Source organism: Opisthocomus hoazin, chromosome 6, assembly GCF_030867145.1.
Source record: "Opisthocomus hoazin isolate bOpiHoa1 chromosome 6, bOpiHoa1.hap1, whole genome shotgun sequence".
NCBI classification, from domain to species: Eukaryota; Metazoa; Chordata; class Aves; order Opisthocomiformes; family Opisthocomidae; genus Opisthocomus; species Opisthocomus hoazin.
Genome location: NC_134419.1, coordinates 16,706,833 through 16,730,202, shown reverse-complemented (window position 1 = coordinate 16,730,202; position 23,370 = coordinate 16,706,833). Strand labels below are relative to the sequence as shown.

The window sequence follows — 23,370 nt, the reverse complement described above, 5'->3', positions numbered from 1 at the left end:
CCTTAAACATTACCAAGATGTATATAGATTCCTCAGTGAATCCTGTAGTTATGGTACCACATTTCAGAAGCAAGTGAGAAGCGTATGATTCAAGTTCTAAGTCCCACTCTCGCACCATTAAGCTGTTCTCTTAAACATCTTTAAATTTCTCTTTCAACTAGCAGGAAAAGTATCACAAGGCTTACAGCAAGACTTTTTCTACCCTGGCAAGTCTCTGAAAATAAACACAGCTAAGTGTCAATAGACTCAAAGGAAGTAGCGTGAGCAGCAGCTAACATTTTAATAGCTTCAATACACAAACTAAAACGGTATCACTGAAACAGACTGTCAAAAAGAACCAAACACGTTGTTTCTCACAACAGGAAAACAGTGAGGGGGAAAACGTCCAATGTGATACAAGCCTGGCGGAGGGCAAGTCAATCTTCTCTTAACATCGCAGTGAGACACGCTTACTGGCTCTTGTGAACAACCAACCAGTAAGGATTTTGTCTTGTTTCTGCTCTAAGAGATGCAAAGTCACAAAGGCTAAATTAATAATCTCTGCATCAATTTAGTATCTCGCTTATCCAACTTTTTACTTTGAAAGCAAGGTTTGATCTTATATTTCTGTTTTAACTTAAATTATGTTAAAAACCGGTGATGCAGAGCAAACTAACTTACCTAGCTGCAGTGGATAAGAACCTCCAGTTAATAAAGAACCCAAAATATATGGAGCAGTTCTGAAAGAGCTCGTTTGCTGGAATACAAAACCTGAAAGTTCTTACTGAATGAATGATCATGTAAGAATTATTAACTGCATACAAGTTTGCTATTAAAATGGAAGTGCTATTAACTAATCTAACTGCACACTGTAAACACTTCTGTGGAATACTGGGAAGGACTGGTAAGAAGTGGAGAAGAGAAGGGCATGCAAAAGCTGTGGAGAAAAAGGGAGAGTAACAGGATAAACAATAAATTAAGAGCAATTACAGCTGCAGTGCCTAAAGGCTAGAAGAGACCACTACAAACTGATTTTTGGGGGAGCACATTCAGGAATTAATTTCCATGTGCAGCAATTGTAAAATACAACTGGTTCTCATCCATTACAACTCAAAAATCAGAACAGAGGCAAAATCTTATTTTAATCCTGTCCGCAACTTCGAAGTCTTGAGCTAGACAGTTATGACAGTCTTATAAAAGGAAATTTGCAACAGTTAAGAGCTCCATAAAAAGCCCAATTTTTCTTCCTTTTTTTTTCTTCTTCTTAATTTTCAGTGCCACAGGCTATAACTTTAAGCTGTAAATTAAACAAAGCTGATGTCTCACTTAATTTTCCCCTCTTCACTTGACTGGCTAGACAGCACCAGCCTGCATAAGAGATGTAACAGCTTTAGACAAACCAAAACAGGAGCTGGGTTTTCAGCCATCAGAGATCAATACCTGTCTCTGTTGAATTTTAAGCAGTAGATATGCTACTGCACACAACTGCCACAGTCAGACTGACTTTCTTCTTCTTTTATTTCTATTAGAGATAACAAAATCAATTTAATTTCCAAATCCAATTTCTAGTCTTTCTCCCTTACTCTTTTTCTTAAATCATAAAGTACTGGTCCAAACTGAGACAGCAAACCCTGCGAATGCCAAACGTACAACACAGAGACCATTCCGGGGAGACAGGATCAAACCCAACACCAAGTCACTTAAAATGTGAATCCCTGAAATTTTGTTTAAAAAACCCAAAACATATAATGTAAATCAGTAAATTTATTCAGTCACAAACACAATCAAGTCTTGTACTAGCTCTGCTCATCTGAGTTGTACACACATATGTCCAGATTCAACTATTTGCCACCAAAAAAAGGATAAAAACACCATTCTTAATCTAAAAGAAAATCCAGACCTAATCTCATCAAAATTTTTAAACGAACATACTTCATTTTAAAAAGTAACTCCTCCCTCAAGACACACACAGATAAATGCCACGTTTTCCTAGTTACATCAAAAGCCCCCCTTCCACTCTGCCAAAAGACCCAAAACAACCAAAACCTATGAACAAAGCTGGGATTTATTACTCAAATACTACATTACTGACTATATGCAAGACTTTCTCAACACAGACAAGCAGAATACCTTATCTAACATCTGAGCATGGGACATGACCCAAAGTTTCTTGCAGATTCCTGGTGGGTGAGAGCTGTTCCATCCCTTTGCGTCTGTTGGTCCCTCAGGGTGCCACCTCTCTCTTGCCCAAGCTCTCCTTTCAAATTAAAGCATTATTGGCAACCTGTTGCTGAACATAGTTGATTTTTTTGCTCCAGTTCTCTAAAACACCAGTTAGAACTGGCAACCAGTTCATTCTGGAGTAAGTTTAAAACTAAGCTTTGGCCTAAGGAAAGGAGTCTCTCTCACTCCTTCCTGCCCTTGAAGTGGTCGACACATTCGTAGATTTGCTTCCTCTCTTGCAACAATCCACATGCTCTGAGGCTTCAAAGTCCAAGAAAAGCAGTGTGGTCTGTTCAGCTGCAGTTCAGTGTTCGGTACGGGCTGGTACAAACACAAACCCCCTAGTCCGGTCCTTCCACAGCTACTCGCTCCTGCCTCTCTATCAGACCTTCCTTCAAAGAGCAAAAGCATCCTCGTGGCTGACTGCCAAGCCAGGTCAGGGAATTAGGCCAGATTAAAGAGTAATGGACAGAAGGCAGGGGAGGACAAAGGAAACCAATTTTAATCCAAAGCAGCTCCCTGTTCTTTTCACCACATGAGCGCTCCTCCTGAGGTGAGGGAGGGGACAAGTGGGGTGGAAGTGGGCAAGTATGTGGGGCAGACAGAACTGCTCCTTTTCTGAAGGAATACTGGTTTGTGCTAGTGTAACATGACCATGAAAGCACAGCATTGGACTACTGAAAAGGCTTCAGAGTAATAATTCTAATTTTAGTTTATTAATCTTCAATTATTCTATTAGACAAGTTAATTCTATTAACTCAAAATTTTACATTAATACTTCTAAGTTTAATACAATTACTTTCAAATGCTGTACTTGAGACACCCTACATATAAAATTAGTTTGTACAGAAAAGGTTACGCAAGGAAGTGTTAACATGTAAAATCCTCAATTACCATACACTGATGTGCTTTGTGAGCAACTAGGAATTAAGCTTCATCTGTAGAGTACCACCCTCTATAGTTGTAGCAGAACTTTATCCAATAAGAAATCTAAAACGTTGCAACTACCACAGGACCTACAGTGTAAAAGACCACTTTCCTGTGTGAAATATAACAGGTATTACTTTACAAAGAAAACCAAAAACTGAAAATTGTGAAAATTCAAACACTTTTGTTTCTACAGTGCATATATTTCCATGGTTACCGGGGGGGGGAGGAGGAGGGGGAGAAGAATACATTTTAAGAATGAGTTCTAAGAACAAAATTTTATAGGGCACTACTATAAAATATCTTGTAAGTGTATCACATTCTTGAGTAAAGGTTGTTAGCAAATTCTAGTAGTTAAATACAAATATACAAAATAATCAGATTTTCCTCTTACAGTCAAAACCACACACCAAGAAAAATGTTTATGGCATCTGCCGCAGTTTTCCTCTAGTTAAGCTATCCACCCCTCTGTGCGGTAAGATACTGGCTAACTGCCTAGCATCAGCTTTCCTCTCCATATTACCGCTCCACCTTCCCTCTTTGTAAACCTTCTGTGACTAAAGAGGGCAACATGTTACTGGGCAGCTATGACAGAGTATGTTCTATAGTTAGATTACCAGAAACAGCAAGCAAAAATCTGGAGGGAGTTGTTCTGATCTGCATATTGACTAACAGCTTCCCTGCAAGCACAATGATTCTCACAACACTAGATACACTCATGCACAGATGTCCTTTTCTTTAGAAGTAACCCAAGCTTTACTAAACTCAGTTCTTCTTTATACTCCAAACTAAACAACTGCAAGGCCTGTTCACTGTATGGATGTATTTTACAAGTTGTTTGAAAAGAGCAGCTCCTGTGTTGCTTTTTCCTTTTCAAACATGTCTTGGAGGCATCAAAACAACAGTAGATACACCAACCTTGGTTTACCTGCACTCATGTCTAAGTCCGCTTCCCACAAAGCTACTTTGTCCCAGCCCTTGCATTAACAAAACTACACAGATTCTCATGTATGTGCGCTGGAATCAGGAAGACACATCTTCACAGCTGTCAGGTCAAATCAGCAAAATAGCTCCTCATCCCTTTGCAAGATGTGAGATTCTGACAGCTCGCTATACTGACATTTCTCCCGCAGAACACACGTTCAATATTTACAGGAAAAGGTTGCCTGCAGTAACCAGCCAAGCAGGAGAAGTTCATTTATAACCTTAAATAGCCGAGAGGCCAACTTCCTGAATAAGGAAGTCTCATGCAAATAAACACATTTCACAATTCAACATGCCGAGTGAACAACAAGTTTTTGTTTGCTTCACGATTAGGGCAGGCAAAATTAGGTAAGAGTGTTTACTATCCATCCTGATAAAGACTGAGACTTTAGTGAGAAGCTGGTTAAAGCCAGTGCTTATGTGGATGAAAGGCAGGCATAAAACTTGCACAGAAGTGAGTCGCAAACCCTGTAAAAAAATTTAAATGAAAAACCTAAGCCACATGAATTCTTAATGGCCTGGAGTATCTGTCAGTAACTACAATGAATAAAGGAAAACACCAAAAACATTACTCAAGTTACAAAACTGCCCATAAGAACGTCAATAATTAAAGCTGAGAAACTCTTGCTGTGAACTTTGGTCTGCAACAGCAGCACCAGCAGCAACTCTGAGAGGAACTAGCAACAAATAATTATATGAACAATTTGAGATGTAAACTAAAAACCAAGGAAAGAAGGAAACATTTCTGGTAACAAAATATACATGAGAAAGCTAACAACAGGGACTAGAGTAAGTCAGAGTTCAAGAGACGCAAGATTACAACGTAGCAAACACCCTTTCCTTTGGAAGAAACCCCAATTTCATCAAACGCATTTTTTGCTGCTCCTCCAAACCAAGCACCCTGACGCGCTGTTCACTGTACGGGTGCACTTAACGATGTTAATGCAGCATCTCTCGTGTTGCCTTTTCTTTTTCCAAACATTGCGTACAAGTCTCAGAACAAAACATGAACCCAGTTCAAGGCCTGAGAAATTACCCCAGTCCGCTGTCAGCGGGTAAGGGGCAACGCTGGGGAGTTTTTGAAAGGAAGAAACCATTAGTCCCATGCGCTGCATACAGGAAGATGCACAGTTCTGGCACCCGGACATGTCATGGCATCCTTCCATTTTCTATAGTCTTTTCAGCAGTGGGAATAATTAGTTGCTACTTGTTGTCCTTTGCCCTTAAAAGATGTAACTAAGGTAGGTCCACTACGTCCCTTCACTGCCACCCCTGAAACACCCCCGTTCTCCAGTGCACCCAAAGCTGGACAACAACCCAGCAGAGTCTACCAGCAGTGCTCATACTCTCTCCTCATGCTGCTCCATCTGTCTCCACACACATTCAGTAACTACTATCTTACGAGCGTAAAATTCCTGGATCAGCAACTACCTCTATCTGCAGTATTTGCAAGTACTAGCCCTATGCTGTACTTGGTGATACCTGGGAGTATTCAGCCCCTTCCCAGTGAAACAGAAGATCCAGCAGAACAGCACCTTTCAGAACTGGGGCTATTGAAGTTACTGGGCCTTCTGGTTTTATCTGGTCAAGAATGTTCTGTTGCTCCAAACAAAAACGCTAAACCAAAGAAATCAAAAAACAGGTTTTCCTTCTTCCAAGTCTTTCCAGGAAAAAAAACCCAACAACATATAACTGGAGCTCTCCTAAAAAAAAAAAAGCCAACTGTACTCGCAGCTGAAGAAAATATATCACTTTTTCATCGAGGTTTCACTTGTATCTTGGCAATTTTTCACAAGGAGAGCATTCGATTTTATCCACTGGCAGGGTGTAATGTTAACACTGCTGCTGTGAAGACAGCCCCAAAGGGGCACTGAAAGGCAGCAGTGGTTTAAATGGGGAACATTCACAGTAAAGACTTAACCTAACCCTCACTTGATGGAGCAGGAGATGGCCACCTTTCCCTTGTCGAAATTAGACTTCTCATTTACAGATCCTTTTGATTGGGAACTACTTGGTAACCAAGTTGCAGCTATTTATTTCTATTTTTAACGGAACCACGAGCCTGGATGTCAAGATGAATGAAACGCAGAGATGCAAAATGTGGAACAAAGCCCCAGGGAAAAGAAAACAAAACCATCACCCCAAAAGAAAAACCCCGACCGACCAACAAAACCAAACACCTGCAACCCCTTTCCACCTAGTTTGTAAGAAACGTATTCCTTTGACACGACCCAAAGGTAAGGGAGCACTGAAACAACCCCCGCCACGCAAGCTGCAGCAGTCACAGCTCCCGAGGCTGACGGCCACAGCCCCCCGCTCCCGCGGAATCGCAGCCCGGCGGCCCGGGGGACGCGGCGGGGGGCAGCGGCCCAGCGCCCCGAGCCCAGCGGGGTCACCCCCGCCTCCCCGCGGGGCAGGACCACCGCCAGCCCGGCCCCGGGGCTCTGCTGCCCCCTCCCGCACCTGCACCCGCTCCGCACTCGCATGGCCCGGGAACGACGGTCGCCCCTCTCAGGCCAGGGGGGATGACCTCCACGCGGCAGCATGAGGTAAGTATATATAAGCTGATCTTAGATAAGGCGGTGCGATGACTCCTCCCACTCTTGATCTCACGCCATGTACAAAAGCGAAACCTTCATAAAAATAGTCCCTTAAATTGGTAGGATAAAGCAAAACCACAGAGACACACACACCCCCCCTCCATATACACAATTGTCTGTTTTTCTTTTCAAGCAATCTCTCATCATCTCGAGCTGTTTTCTGAAGCTCCACACTATCTGCTTGAAACAAAAAGGCATCATTTCAGAAACTAACGTATTTGGGCTTTTTGCAAACAATTTTCAAAGGATATCTGTTTCTAAGGAAACAAATGTACAGAGTTTATATATTTAGATACAACTTTCAATAATATTCTAAGTAAGAATACAGTACTTCATAATCCCATTAAATTCAAAGTACCTTATAATAAGTAGTAACAGTGGTTCTGGAAAGCAAATACTTGCCTGGTAAGTTCAGTGGATCTATTACAGTATCTCATTTCAAATGAGACCCCCCTCCCCTATTGCCATGCATGACCCTCAACTATTCTGCTATCCCATTATTTAGGAAGAATAAAAACCATAGAAGAATAAGCTGGTTCAGACAAAAAACAACAAATGCCAGTTTAGAATTTTTAGGTGACAATTATAATAATTTCAAAAGGCCTCCCTGATTTGTACCAATCCACATAAAACAATTTATTATGAGTGGCACAGAAAATTAAATGAACTAACATGTATATCAATTATAAAATTTTCCAAATCAGATTCTGTGCTTTAGTTAATGATTTCTACCAGTTATTTCTAAAACAAAGCTTTAAAATTAAATTTCAAATACTAAAGACCAGCCATGCAAAGGAAAATGTTTAATAAAACCTCCAAATCTTTAAGACTAGTAATTTTTAATAGAAACCCACAGTGAGTCTATTACAAAAACAAAGAGCTCAGTAGTCAATGCAGCTATGCAGACAAGAAAGGGAAACCTGGTAGATTTTTCCTGATTGTGAAGACAGAACAAAAACATAGTGTCAAAGGTAACAGAAAAGACTTACCATTCATGCTGAAAAGCTAGCTTTCAGAAACATATTGCTCCTAATATTAATCCAACAGTTGATGAAGTATGTTAATCTCCACCAAATCAGTGCTTCAATCTCTAAACACACTTGCACACTAACCGGAAAGAGAGAGCACACAGAATCCAGAGAGCTGCTCTTCCTTACGAGCTCCTTGTGATGCAAAAAAACTATGAAGCATAAGATACCAGTAGTAAACCTAAATCAATATCCAGGACATGGGTATTTGGTTTTGCTCATTAACTACTTCTATTCTGACCAATGCTACCTATTCATGTCTAAAGCAACTCAAAATGGCAGGGCGAAAAACGCATGCAAACACCAGGAGGTTTTAAGATGTTCTCAATTATATCAAGCACTGGTTGTTTCCATGGCAACCTTAGACCAGAATTATCTGTTGACTTGTACCCAACTAGTAGTTATTCTAAAGCTTTAATCAATTCACACAACATACTCTGTACATTATTTCACATTTCACAGGTATTTGTCTCTACACACACACATACAGTAATTATTCAGCTAAATCTCTGTAAGTCATTCCACAGTATTTGAAACCAGACTGATATTTTGAACCAGTTACAGACCAAATAACATTCCTTTGACTATCCACCACACATCCATTTGCAATTTAGAGACTACAAAGATGATACAAAGCTGCACTAGTGGTGACTCTCCTGACCAAGTCATTAATGTGTTCTCTTACTAGGCACAGAGTTGGAAAATATTCGTATTGGTTCAAGAATAAAAGATTCACACAGATCTCACTGTCTCTACATTCAAAATCTAGCAGCTGCCTTCTCATGTCCTCTCCCTTTTCAATCTTCCAAAGAGGACCAAGCAACCAGGAAAACAAACAAACAAAAAATCAGAACATCGGTTCCATACAGTTGCAAGTGGTCACAGCCAAGATGTCTAAACTCAGACTGCAAGTACATCCTTCTAACAACTCCCATCACATCGCTTTCACCCTCCAGCAGTGCAGCACACCCACCCCGGTTACCAGCTCAGGCCGTACAACCACCCCCATGCTCAGTCAGCTTTCTGAAACAGACCCCAAGGCCCGCAGTGCCCTGAGCCACCTCTGCCCTGATAGATTCTGAGGAGTTTACAAAACACATTCATTCTTTTTGTGCATCAACCAAGATTCCAATGCACGTTAGAAAACCTGTATGGTTTAAATATCAAAGCAACAAAGCAAAGACGTTTAACTTTAAATATCAACGACTGAAAAACCTTTAAGGCCATAGACCACATAGCAAATTCCTCAAACCCGCAATACCAGATGACTGACAACACAAAGTCCACCCAACAAGTAGCAGGTCCTTCCCCTTCAGCAGTAACTGCTTGTAAAAGGACATACGTGGAAACAGACCCACTAACAGTATTTCATTACAGCAGGAGGTATAAATAACATCAACTTTCTTTTCAAATGGACTCTGCCTCAAACCTAAAACAATAAAAATTTTGAGAAGTCACTTTCCAAACTTTTTTCAGGAATTAAAGAGAGTGCTTTTGCCTCGAACTTCAAAAGTAATTCATGCTAACCGTCTGCCATGTAGCTTCATCTAAACCTCACACCAACATTTCATAAGTTGGAGTGATATGGGCAGAATAATTGAGACTATGCAAACATCCTTACAAGACAAAATGCAGTATGTTTCTAAAACACTGCTTATTCATTAAACTTTCTGTGAAATTAAGCTATGACTTGAATTCAGTGACCCTATGCCATCCTCTGACATTGAGCTCTCAGGCAAAACACACACACACACATATCCTGTTTCTCTTTCATTTTTCACAAAGAATTTTCACAGATGATGTATTATTCTGAAAACATAATTAGGAGCAGATAGAAATACTGCCTCCACTGTAGTCCTTATCTTCTCTATCACTACTTCAGCTACAGTGGTAGTGAAATGAGAATCTTGAAACGTAGACTTAGTCCATGTGTACCTACAGTATTTTTGTTTATTATTTTTTACAAATAATCTACAAATTGAGAGTAAAGGTTCAGGATAAAGTTTCAGAACTTCACCCCGAAACCAAAGCTACATAATCAACCACCATTCAGCTACCAGTTCAGTAACTTTGGCTCAGAAAAACTGCATGCAACCGCTGTGCTTAATTATGACTTAAAATAGTATTCGTGGAACAGCCATTTTCACCATGTTTATCATCAAGAGACACGACAGTCCATTTCCTCATCAAGATGTCATACGAGGAAGCCTGCCTTAAATAGCGGGGGGGGGAAGTAGTAGAGGCTTGTAAACAAACAGGTCACAATTTCTAAGTGTCAGTAGGTCAATACGATCTTTTTCTTCATGTTATATAAACAAAAATGCTTCAATGTTATTTTTTCAAATAGCTATTTACATAAAAAAGAGCTTCTACATAAACACAAGTATGTGTCTATTTTTACCAAGCTGAAAATCTTTTGGAGAAGTGGAAGCTCAGAACTTATGCACTTTCATCACTTCCCAACAAAACCAGTCGATCCTTTCCCATCTCATTTGGGAGACCTAGATTTCATCTATTTTAGGTCAGTGCATTAACACCTTTTCATTTCCATGTTTACTGCTTATCCTCTGAGAACAGATTCACTCCCTACCCATATCACATTTTAAATTGCAAGCAGGGACATGTATAAACACTTATTTTCTTCATGGTAACACTCTGATGCTAAGTATTTCCAATAAGGCCTACTTTCAACTGAAATAATTATGCTATCTCAAACCCACCAATGAATCTGAAATCTGGAACAAAGTGATCATCAGTTACCATATTGTAACATTTTAAAATGAGTATTTAACCACAGAGACAATAATTGCTTTGCACAATAATGCATGGCTTTAAAATAAAAAGAAGTTGAAAATCAAATGTCAATTTACTTAGACTGTGATTTTTTGGAAGTCTCTCTTTTATTACCCAAAAATGCAATCATGAGAAGTTCTAATCCATACAAATAACACTGTAAACTGTTCACTAATTAAGAAATTAAAGTTCATGATAGTCAGCATTCCCACACTAAATTAATACGTAATAGCTAAAAGCAAACACAATTTTATACTGTTTACCACTGTACAGAGCATTCTGATGTACACATCCCTTAAAACGATGCATGATAAAAAGCCATGTAAACTAGGAGTTTAATCCGTGCAGCAATGTCTGTCTATTCCAAAGTTAAAACATCACACTCTTTAATGAGTTTTCTATTTCTGCTGAACTAGTAGATATAATTTGGAAATAAAGGCAGTAATTTAGAAGTAAAAGTTTGTGCAAGCCCCCACCCCAAGAAGTCAACTGTGCTCTACGAGAAAAGAAGGGACAAGGGACAAATTCTCTTGCCAGCCACCAGTCCAAGAACCAGCCCCTCACCTCCCTCCGCCTGATGTAATATGCTACTCTTCAAATTAATACCTTCAAGTAATGAATTGTAAAACTGCCTCCAGAACGTATCACAGATCAGCGTTCGTATGTCATTACAAACACGCAAGTTCTTCACTTGCTAGGGAAACTGAAGAGCAAGTATCTACAAAACAAAGCAAACCCCCCACTTACTTGATTTGTCCCACAGGACGGCAAGTTCAGAGCACTGCTGGCTCTCACTCTCCAGAGCTGCTCTCTGTTCATGCGCACCGCTCTTTGAATGCCTATGGAAGAGGCGATTAGCAAACCCTTCCAGCCTCTGCAGCGCTGTGGCTGTCCCTGGGCACTGGTTGCAAGGTGCCTCCTTCGCAGCGGCCATCTACACACACCAGCGACGTTTCCAAAAGCAAATGGGAAAATATCTAAAGGGAGCTGGACAACCAGAGCCATGAAGCGCTCTGCATGTGTCAAGCTTCCTGTATGCAGCGTGTTCTAACCACTGCTCTCTTCTGCTTCCTGTTAAGAAAAGCTCTATAATCTACTGGTTTCCACTGCTAAAAGTCTCTTTGCATGTCAATCGAAAAGTGGTTGTTTTTATAAAAGTATCCAACAATTGCTCCAGCATGTGTTTTTGTAGCTTTTTAATAAATCACTTGTTTTATATTTAAATATATATTTTATGTTAAAATACTATAAACAACTTGTTCAGAACTAAAGATCAGAAGGCAGATTTTTTTTCCATTTACCACAACCTTGCATGAAGAAAAGTGACTGTTCTGCAGCTCTTCCCCTGTTATTAAGATGGAGTACCATCACCACAGCAAACGTAACCAGCTGTAATCTAGTCATTAGTAATCTCATGTTTTCAACTAAACTTTCTAAGCAAGGAGGTTGCTTGGAAAAACTACTGAGGTAACTATTCTTTTATTATTGGGGGGGAGGAAGTATTATTTTCCTCCTTTGAGAAAAATCAGACTGAAGAAGTTGAATTCTATCGTACATCTAAACACGACTGCATTATACTTACCCAAACTGGGTTCTTCTTAGTCCAAGAATGAACCAAATGCGTTTAACTTTTTCAGGAATAAAGTACCAGAATGCCCCGCTTTGGCAGATCCTCATCCAGCAGCACGCTCGCTCTCCCAGCCCCAAAGACAGCTGGAAGGAGAGTCACAAAGTCACGGCCACCAGCTCCCACATTGCCTATGGGAAAGCTTTGCATGCACATCTCCTGGAATTGCGTAAGAAAGTTTTTTCATTCAGAAGAAATTCCAGTATTTTCAACTGTAGAGTAAGTCTAGAAAGCATGATTTTTAATGGCGCAAAACACACGGAAAATAAATGGAAAGCTGTATTTACTATTAATTAATTTGTAAGTTATGTAATTTCACATGCTTACAATGGGTAGTACTAAATATCCATTTTGGTGAAAATGGAAACACATACATTAGGCAGGTTTCCCAGTACAGCCTCTGCACACATAGGATGTGGCTTCTTCAAAATTCAGGCTATTCTTAAGACTGAAATAACTTTTTCCACAATCTGTCTCCTGCCTTACAGTCAACACGTGGTAAAGACATACCTCTCATTTTTCACCACCATACTTCTCACTGAATAGTTCCCAAATGTCAGAAGATATCCACCTTTGGACATTACGTAACTATTTTATAACAGCTCTGTGCTTCAGAAAAAAAACCATCATGACAAACTGCCTATGATAATGATAAAAAAATAAAAATGCCAAGGGACAGACTTTACCGATTTGGCTACATTCCTCCTAATGGGCACATCCAGGCTTCTTGTGATCGGGCTCACAGTCACAACACCACAGTTTAAATTTCTAGACTCTATTTAAAGCACGGAAACGCCCTTTGCTTTCAAGCTCCAGACATACCCTGGAAATGTAATTTCTTTCTCCAGCACCTGTTCAAAACCTGGAACCAACCATCTAAATGGTTACACTCTACAGACCAGTTAGCAGCTCTGGATGAGCACCTGCTACCTCGCTGGTGACCAGGTTGCTCGCCCTGGCCAGGGGCAGGTATCGCAGCCCTCCCGGGATGCCATTACACTTCCTTTCCCACCTTACGCCTTCCACCCGCTTTGTCGCAAGGTTAGGGCTGACTTCTGTGACACCCCAACAGTTCACAGCTCTGCTGCCAGAAACAAGAGCTAGTGGAGACCATGCAGATTCGTTTGCCTTATCAGGGGTTGCAGATAGGCAGATGGGATCTATTATGTGCCATATATAACCAAACACTTTATGACAGAGTAATGCTATGCCACCTTCCATACAGCAGTATAAGAAATATTTACACAACAGCAGTATGCTCATTTCCCCATCTACTGAACTTCTTGGGGCCGGAAGAACCCCTCTGGAATTCTACAGCCGTGCTCTCCCAAAGCTCATTGCAAGTCTCTGGGCATCCAGGGAATCCTTCTGAGACATTATTATTTTCTCTGATGTTGGCTGTTATCTCCAGCAAACAAAGCCACCTGGTATGATGGTGTGTTTGTCTTGTCTCTCTCCTCTCCCATGGTTCTGAGCCTTTACACTACTGTTGCTTTATCTTTCACACAGGTCTTCCACTAAATCATTTTGCTTCCCGGATCTCAAAGAGGGCAATTTACAAAATTCACATCACATTATGTAAGCTAGAGTTTGCCAGCCCTCCAGAGCAAATGGAGAGATGTGGGAACTGCCAGAGAGCAACTCTGCCCACCAAAATCCAGAGCTCCTAACGCACCCAAGTGATTAACCTGGACACTTTCATCAGGTGCCAAAAAAAGGAAGCAGAAATAGACACACTCTGAGACCACAGAATTGAATTGGTTTAAGTGAAAACACGTTATCAAAAAGGGATTGTTAAAAGATACCTTAAGACAAAACCTGGATTTGCCAGAATTTTACAAACTACTGCCAACAAATTCTGTTATAGAAGTTCTCCACATGCAAAACATGAAAAGAAAGTACTGGTCATACTGACACACAGATAGTAACATACTTTCCTAATCTCAGAAAATTTGGGCATTGATTGGCATTGAGGAATGATAATACAAAATACTAGCACGCTGTCTTTCTGTGAAGCCCTTGTCCCATGTGGACTTCAATGTCTTCTTATGAAGTCCATGATTTTTAAAGGTGGAATCTCTTATTTCCTTTTACCTAATCTTTCATCTTACTGACATACTAATCTTCCAAACTAATGCAACATTAATTTATCCACATCAAGTATTTTATATGTTATATATGAAGCATAGAGCTCGTAAGCTCTGACATAGTTATCTCACTAATCAACAATGGATGATGCTTTTTTAAGGCAAAATTCTGTGGCTCTGCTTGTCTTAAGATTTCCACTTGCTAGCCAGCACTGCTTTTCCTTAGAACAGCTTGTAAACCTTTAAATACAATTAAATGCTTATACAGACATGTGCAAGCAGACTTGAGGTCATCTTACTCATGCTCCAAGCTAGAAGAAGAACCTGAGCCAGCTTTGACCTAAAGCTGTGTGGTGCTTGTGGTTAAGCTTGTACACCTTCTCAACAGAGAAAAAGCTGGCTATACTCCATCCACACCATGAATATCCAGATGTTCTACCCACTCAGTGCAACAGAAGTCAGATCAGATGTGTGTCAGCCTCTGCACAGGTATGACCCATCTAATCAGGCCTGATTCAGATGCATTTAATTTTCACCGAGTAACTTTTACTCTACAGACAGTGTCTGTGGCCTACGAAATCTTTGTTGCAAAAAAACGGCTCACTTCAGGTCAGTTATTTAAAAAACAACTTTTGTTTGATGACATTAAGACTAACCAGTTGCCATTCAAGTCCCCTATTAGTTTCTAGAGCCGGGCAGTGTTGAAAATCCCCTCTTTGTTCACACTTACTGCAAAATAAACCCGTGCTAGCCAACGTATGCCAGGGAGCTCCCAATCCTGGTGCCTGCCCAAGCAACACTGGTGCCGGGGCTCGGTGCCGGCGCGGCGGCTCCCTTGGCCTGCAGAGCTCCATCTCTTCCAAAGCGCTCCTGAACACGCTCCATTCAAACCGGCTAGGCATACAATTTATGGAAAGTGTTACACAGATAAATGTAAAAGAGAGCTGATTCAATGTTTCTAACTGGTCTCTAAAATGTCTGTTGTACAAGAGATAATGAACCTCCAGCTCCTTGCAGCCAAAGTCAATACTGAAACAATTTCCTTCAGGCAGAAAATCCATTTTCACTGAATTCTAGCCACTGGAATCTTGGAGATATTTGAAAACACATTAAAACACCCAGAGTAGGAGGGTAAGAGATTCTGCTATGAATGCGAACATTACACGCGTAAGCTACAGTATTTTGATAAATAATAATTCAGTAAACATTTTTAAGGCACTCTCCCACAAATTTATTAAAAACATCATAATAATGATAGCCATAGAAAAGGGCACTGTAGTCCTCTAATCTGATGAAGGCAACAAAACCATTTGTACTTTCCCTGATGGCTATCCCATCACCTGGTGCGCACTCCCCAGCGGCTGATGCCCAGTGTATCCCTCCCAACTGTAGGTAACAACACACAGCACTATAACCCAGCCACAGACTCTTTCAGCTTCTTGCTGAAAAAGAATCAGAAAATAATGCAGCTACGTGGACAATTTCTTTTGAATAATCTCTGCCAAAACATCATTTCTCAAGCTCTAAGAAGCAAATCTACGCTACCAGTCAAGGCTTAAAAATTAAGGATTAAGAAAGGGAGCACCCTCCTTCCCTTGAAAAACCTAGACGGTTAGGTAATGGCATGATTCGTGCAGTCCTGCTTTAATTGAATACAGAAAAAGGCAAACGTTATCATTTTAAAATATTCAAAATGTTTCCCAAGTCAAGTTACTATGAAATTCCTGATTCTTAAAAGAAGTACAAAAAACTCCAGCACACCTATATATCTTTGAGATGTATTTATTTTAAGATCTAATGCCATACTACTCAGTTTCATACACAGATCTGAAATCCTCTCACACTATGTCAAAACTGGGAGTGTCTTCTCCAGCATTTAGTGAAGCTTAACCATTGATTTCTTCCACTCAAAGACATACAGGAGTGTTTAAGACAAGTAACTGTATTCCTCGACAGGACATTGAAAGATGGATCCATGATACATAAAATAAATTTCAGATCACCTACAGCTAACTAAAAGATAGGTCTTAATTCCAAATCTTGAAACTTCTTATTTTCCTGGTTACCTATGAAGCTGAGTCTCAATCTGCCTGTTTATGCATGTTCTACTTCTCTTTAAGGGCTAAATAAAAATACTCTATCTTCTTATTTTAAATATTTAAATTAGTGTTTCTCCTTTTCAGCACTGGCCTTCACCCACAAATAAAAAAGACAAACTGTGACATTTTCTGCATATTTATTTTGTTTGTAACCTATAGAAGAATAACTTATAAATGAATAATCAAGAATTTTTTTCTAGAGGTTAAAGAAAGTTTATTTGCTTTAAAAATTGATGGCTTGATAAAGCACATATTTTCCTTTATGCATCAGTTATTTCCACAGTGAAAGTCCAACTTTAGTATTCATTATTTATTACAAAAGGAGTGAGTAATTATTTGATACAAAATGTTAGTGAGAGTTCCTCCATTTTCAAGAGCTTGAGGATCTCGCTGAATTTTGCAGGTTTCTTATTGACCAATAAAATATCTGTAAGTTGAAAGAAGCAGCCAACACATTTAAGAAAAAGAAAATGGTTTAATTGTCTAATTTTGAATTAGAAAATGCAGAAATGTATAAGCATTTAATAACTCTAAAATTTGTTAAATAATATATACTAAAGACCTAGAGTGTTCTGTACTATAAGCCTGAGGAAACATGTATGATATTTTTCTAGTTGTTACATAAAGCTTGAGAGAAAAGGATGTAAAAGAAAGCACACAAATAGCCATTTCATAACTTAAAAATAAAAGAACATTTTCATGAGAAATTATATAATCAAACACCATCCATTTTGAGTCTTGCCAGGCATTCATATTTCAGAAAGAATTACGGGTAGAAACGGAGGCAGAAAAAGGCTTCTTGAAAAAGCAGATGTGTTTTGATTTTCACTATACGTCCAGCACTACGCCACTAGCTTGCATTTCTTTAAAAAGCAGGATTTGCCAATATCTTACAGATTTAATGGCTTTCCATTTTGAAACCAAGATTTTTCAAAATGTTCATAAACAAAATAAACACAACCAGCAACTTCACCATTTAATAAAACACGAGAAAGTAAACCCATGCAGTCTTAATGTACCTTTATGTGTACATTTTTTCTAAAGAGGTTAACCCTTCCTAGAGAGCCCCTGAGAGCAGTACTAAGGCTGGGACTGCAGCACTTCTATAAATAGGACTGCCAAGAGGAAGTTGTTGCTATGGAAATACTGGTCATATTTCTATTTTGACTCAGTAGACCTCTACTGGCATCTACTGTACACCAGCTTCATTGCACCAGACATCTAATACCTTCATCTCTCACCAGGAAGCATGAATTAAGGCTCGCATGGTCCAACAGCTTCGTTTATTCTTTATCCATGATGATTCAGAAGGAATAAAAAAGTAACTGAGAACTTGAGAAAAAACAAGTCAAATTCAGCATCTGATTTTTCATATGCAAGCTAAAAGCTCTCCCTCTTCACACCAGTTTTCTTGTCAAAATTTGATAAATTCATCATAGAAGATGCTGTGATTTTCCACGTACACATACCACAGCAGCACATCAAGTTTGCTCATTTCCATCAAGACATTATCTGGTTATTTTGAAGTCAAATAGCTTGTAGTTGTAGTCCCAAATCTAGTGTTGAGAAGAAGGGGACAGAGAACTCTCATTACAAGCCAAATCTTCCACAAAACTGTCCAACTCGCCAAAGAACTGGATTCCTCTCCTTTCTAACATGACTCCCTCCTCCATGCTTTTCTTACAGCTTCCTTCAAGATGATGTGCTCACGGTCTGGACTGTCACATTGCAAGACAGAGGTTTTCAGAATCTGAATAAAGATTACACAACAGCTCCACAATACAACAAAGTTTATGGAACATTCATCTTTGACATAGCTGCTTTCACGCAAGTACAAGAAATCTTCTGAAAGCATTTGCAGAAATCTTCTTGGTCCACGTCCTTCCAGATCACAAGCTACTCCAAAAACCCTCCCTAGTTACTTCATAGCAATATTTAAGATAGTTTGACACACCATCAGTTCTGTACAAACTCTGTTACTTTTCAGCAAGAGAGAAAGTACCCTAAGACCTGTGGAAGTGTTTTTTGTTCTACTTGCATAAAATAGTTGTCTGCCAAGACTAAGTAAGATGCTCTTGCTTTTGGACAAATGAGGTTTCGAAAAAAACAGGTAAGTGTATGGACTTATTTAAATTAAAATACAAGGCGAAGTTTGGAAGAAATTTCCCGTTTGACCTCAGTAACTCTGTCTCTCTGAAAACACTAACAGCAGACAAAGGTTTTGGTCCACTTCATTTACCATAAAATAAACTGTTGATTAATAACGAGTATTAACAGGTTATCCGTCAAAATGAATACGATTAAGTTCCTGAATTAGAAGAAACACACTAAAAACTTTGACATTTTGCTCAGTATCTGTCTGGGTTGAAGGAAAAGCTACCTGCCCGAATTCCGACCGATCTCCCATCAGCACAATCATGCTGAAGATCTGTCTCTCCCACAGGACCAGTAAAGGCTCCTGCAGGTAAGCAGCTGCTGTGGAGGGATCTTGGCTACAGCAAGCTCCAGGCTGATGAACTCTGTATTTTCTAGAATTTGCAGGTTTGGTCCATCCTACCCCGGTTTAGCCACTTCCCTATATTACAGAACTGGCCCATAAGAGACACGTTTATGTTTGAAATTCCCTGCTCGGGGGAAATGAAGCGTTTTGTGTCCCAAGTCAAGAGTGCCTCACATAAGAAATGGTAATCAAACCTGAGAGATTGCAGGTCACATTTAGAGCTACTTCTCGATATGGGACAATGGGAGGAAGTGAAAGAAGGGACAGTAGCAAAATGCTCACCAAAACTGAAGTCTTTTAGCTAAAAATTATTTGTTATAGTAATAGTTACACCCTACTATCAGATTCTGTATTGTACGGTAAAAGACCAGAATGATAAATACTAGATAACCAGAATCATTTTAGTAACTCTTTCAGGAATCATGCCTGCATTTTAAATCACCAGCATATTCCCTAGAGGAAAAAAAAAAAAGAAAAAGTAACTCCACTTTGAGCTAAATATTTTAAATGAATACATTTGTTTTCCTACAAAACTGTAGCGCTCCTCAATCACATCACATTTAGGTTCAACTAGGAAAATATCCAAATAAGAAAGCAAGCAAAACCAAAGTTACTGCTTCAGAAGGGATAGTGCTTTTTCATAGAATGAAAGAGTACTGAGTGCAAAATAGAATACAGCAGTGGCTTTCACAAAGTGTCGTCTAAAGTACAGAACACTTGGTCACATGCTGCGCAGATGCACGTGCCTCTACTTTATTAGAAGCAGCTCCTGTATTCTGCACCTTACTGCGGGACTGCAGCCTGCCCTGGCGTGTCCTGGTCCCTCCACTCCTACCAGCCTGCTCAGCTTCAGATACTCTACAAAAACACGGGAAAGACTGGATTAGTTGAGATCTAGCACTACCCCCCACAGCAGCTAGAGTGGAAAACTTGGCATTAAATCCCTGGGAAGTAGAGGGGATGCTGCTGGCCCCAAGACAAGAGGCTGCAGAAAGCATAAGAGGATGTTTGGAAGTTTGTTAAGTGCTCCTAATACCCATTCTGCTAAGTACGCAGTATCCCAGTTACAGGAACTTGCATTAATACAGAGGCATCAGAAACACAGCTCAGACAACAGGATTTCTCAATATACTGAAGTTAATTACATTGGGCATACAGAATTTATGTTAGCCTGCACTTAAAAGGAGTAACAAATGCCATCTGCTGGTTTAAGACCAAACAAAATGTGAGGTACGAAAACTGCAATACCGAACAGTAAGTTCTAAAAGTACTCAGGCATTCATCTGCGATGCACTGGATAAACACAACCAAATAGCTCAGATTTTTAGAGGGGGAAATAATTCACACACCACCCTTCTCATTGCTGGCTACTCTTCTTAGTGAGGTAGCAGCAAAGTGAACAGATCTTATTTTTTTCCCTATCTGTGACGGGTTTTCATTTATAAATTATACTTGATATCCAGTTTGTTTCACGTAAGGTGAATTTATTTATTAGCAGTCTGGACATATTCTTAAATAGTATTTGCGTTTGGATGTAACAGAAGTAATTTCCCAAGTTTAAAAAAAAATACTTGAAACATTTTCCTTCTGCTATTTATGAAATGTGTTTACCAGCTACTGGTAAGCAAACAGGCACTTTACTTCCCGGTCCGTAGTATTCTTTGGCATCCCCAAGCGTCACTTTACAGTAAAGGCTGAAACAACTAAAGTTCAAGATGGGTATCTTGAAATTGAGAAAACTTATTTACTGCAAGATGCAATTGCCAGTAGGCAGAACGGCTGGCAGATCTATCGCTCACTCTTACACATACTGAGAGAAAAAAATGACTACAAATATGTTTAAAATATTCTAATATTTGTTTAAAGCACAGGAAATCAGAAAACACTTTTCCAACAACAGAAACAAGATTAAATGCATAGCTGCTCCTTTTCTTTCTTTTTCTGAACCTAAACTTGCCAAAATACTGTTTCACTTGGTATCAATTCAAGTAAAGACAGTTTTAAGAATAATAATGAGTTCGTAAAACAAAATTCTGAAAGTTGCACTACATACATATATCTCTCTACTCACAACACAGAACTCTGAGAAAAGCTGTAGAATCAGGTACGGATAAAATACACCATAACTTGTAATTCTCTGACCAAACTCCAACAATTCACAAGGCATGTCAGCTCTGCGTGCAGTATGAATGACAGCAAAGAAAAAAGGTACAACCCCTTAATACTGTATCCTTCAGCAGCCACATCCTTGCAATTGCATTTTCACTCAAAACAAAATGATCAAAAATTTTTTAATAAGATCAGAAGAAACTAGTGATGTCCTTCATCAGCTTACAGAGAATAACTTACAAGCTGTGCTGAACATACAAATTTTGCTTGTTTTTAGTGCAAAATCAGTGCTTGATAATACATAAAATCATTATTCCAAGAAGTCTGACGGTTATGCATTTTGTTTAAAAATCAAAGGTTTTCTTTCTAATAAGCAGGTTGTCATGATGCTGGCTAGCTCTATTTTAACTCACTCTGTTAGACTGCACAAAGGACAAACTTTTCCACAATTCAACAATATTTAAATTGATTTTGAAGTATTTCTTAAGTATAATATAAACTTTTAACTGACAGGCAAATAACAGCAAATAATCCTGAAGTATTTTTTAATTAGATGCAAGAACATTCATTAGCTGTAATTGTAGTTATCTTTAATTTGCTTTAAAGAGAAATAGGAGCAAACAGTAATTAAAAATGCATCCTGAAAATCACTGTATTTCATGCTGTGAAATGTCACGGAGAGCAGCTTCACATAGCAGGTCACCTTAGAGCACTGACACTCAACCCCATATTCTCCTCACCAAAGATACTGCAAGACTCATCTATACCACTGCTATCCAAACAATTCCCCAAACCCGTATTCAAGCAAAATCTGACCACGCAGTTATCTTTCCCTTTGCCTACCGAGGTAATGAACACTTAACAGGTAAAGAAATTTCTGTGGCATGGATCCAATGCATTTGATACTGAACAGCATTAACTATCAAAGTTCACCCTTCAATTTTCTTTCCACTGGTTTCTGTCTCTGATATTTAGAGACATGAAATGTTCATGACAATCTAAGTCACCTCAACATATACACACCTTGAATCCATTCTCACCTTAGTCTCAAAAGCCCAGAGACCTACCTGGCAAGAAATGGCTGTCACAGACCCAGGAGCTAACAACTGCCAGGCAAAGAGCTTCAGAGTCTTGCTCTGACCGTCCACAGATTAATTACAAATTTCTTAGGCTTATTATGTGCTGACTGTATGTATGAAAGCAAGCCAAGAAAAACAAGCAAGTGTTCAAAGACAGGTTTTTTGTTTTGTTTTTGAGAGACGCCACTGGTGTTTCTTTTGATTTGTCCTGATCAGCAGAACTCTTGCGAAGAAACCCGGCCCAAACTGCACACAGGGAAGCTACGCAGGTCAGGAGCAGAGAATTGTGACAAATGCCAAATGTCCAAGTATTTTCATCCTTAAATGAAAGATCTCTGTCAAAAAGTCTGGAGTCACAGAAATGTGCATGTCTAAAATGACTGCCAGCTTCACCGCACACCTCCACTGCAGATTGCACACAGGGAAAACAGAGAATTTGCCTACACAAGCCTTTACCATTCAGGGGGATTCCTGTTAATAACTGGGAACATTATCCTTAATCTTGCAGTGATATGGGCAACCTATTCGGGATGACTACTAAAAAGTTTTGAATATTCCTATTTTGAATAGGTAAAGTCTACCTTACAATAGCATCCTGTGGGCCCTTCTAATTTCTGGGAAGCAAAAATCCCTCTAATTCGGCAGAGCTGGAAGACATGTTATTTCTTGATTTTATTCTCTTAATTTACTTAAACCATTTTGAGAAAAATGCTTAAAATTTTGTAACTAGCCAGAGGCTTCTTTTCTTCCTCTTGGAAGAACAAACATGTTTCACTTAGAACTGCTCTCCGATGCTCATAACTCTTCCTAACAACCTCAATACAGAGTTGTTATTTCTGGGAGTCACATGGCATGTGGGAAGATTCTGGTTTTCTTCCAATTCCTCTCAAGTTAAACTCTACCCAAGAAAACTGCCAAAATGAGGAACCAGTTGCAATACATTGGGCAAATTTTTAAACTTATTTCCACTAGAAGCTCCACCTTCCTCCACTGGGGGGGAAGGAGAAACACATGGCATCCCATTTAAGTGACATAGCAAAATAATGAACTTAGTAATTGCAATTACTGAGCTCTCCACTCACGTCTCTTATATGACAGAAAAAACCCAATACTTAAATTACACAGAAATGAAAGCCTAATGAATACCAATCTTAAGTGAAAAGGACTGCTTATGTATTATTAGGTAACCTACTCTGACATTTCCATTCCTTTGCCTCTGTGAAGACAACACTTTCAAAAGAAAATATCAACTGATTAATCAGCCAAATAAGGCAAATTATGTATTGTTGTCATTTTTTAAATCACTGTTCATACCTAATTTTTCTGAATAGTTGT

General features: G+C 39.3%; 1 protein-coding gene across 3 annotated transcripts in view; it reads right to left on the bottom strand.

The window, feature by feature from the left end:
* Positions 1–23,370, bottom strand: part of PRKACB (protein kinase cAMP-activated catalytic subunit beta) — a 73,327-nt gene that overhangs the window by 24,937 nt on the left and 25,020 nt on the right. Inside the window, exon 1 of one of the 3 annotated variants that reach the window (XM_009944905.2) lies at positions 11,282–11,483. The exons of 1 other annotated variant lie outside the window; for it this stretch is intronic. In XM_009944905.2, coding sequence (XP_009943207.2) covers positions 11,282–11,468 — 187 coding nt within the window. In that variant the 5' untranslated portion in view covers positions 11,469–11,483. Of the gene's footprint in view, positions 1–7,702; positions 8,034–11,281; positions 11,484–23,370 lie in introns of those variants that run through there. One more of the 3 variants, XM_075424817.1, reaches the window with a different exon arrangement.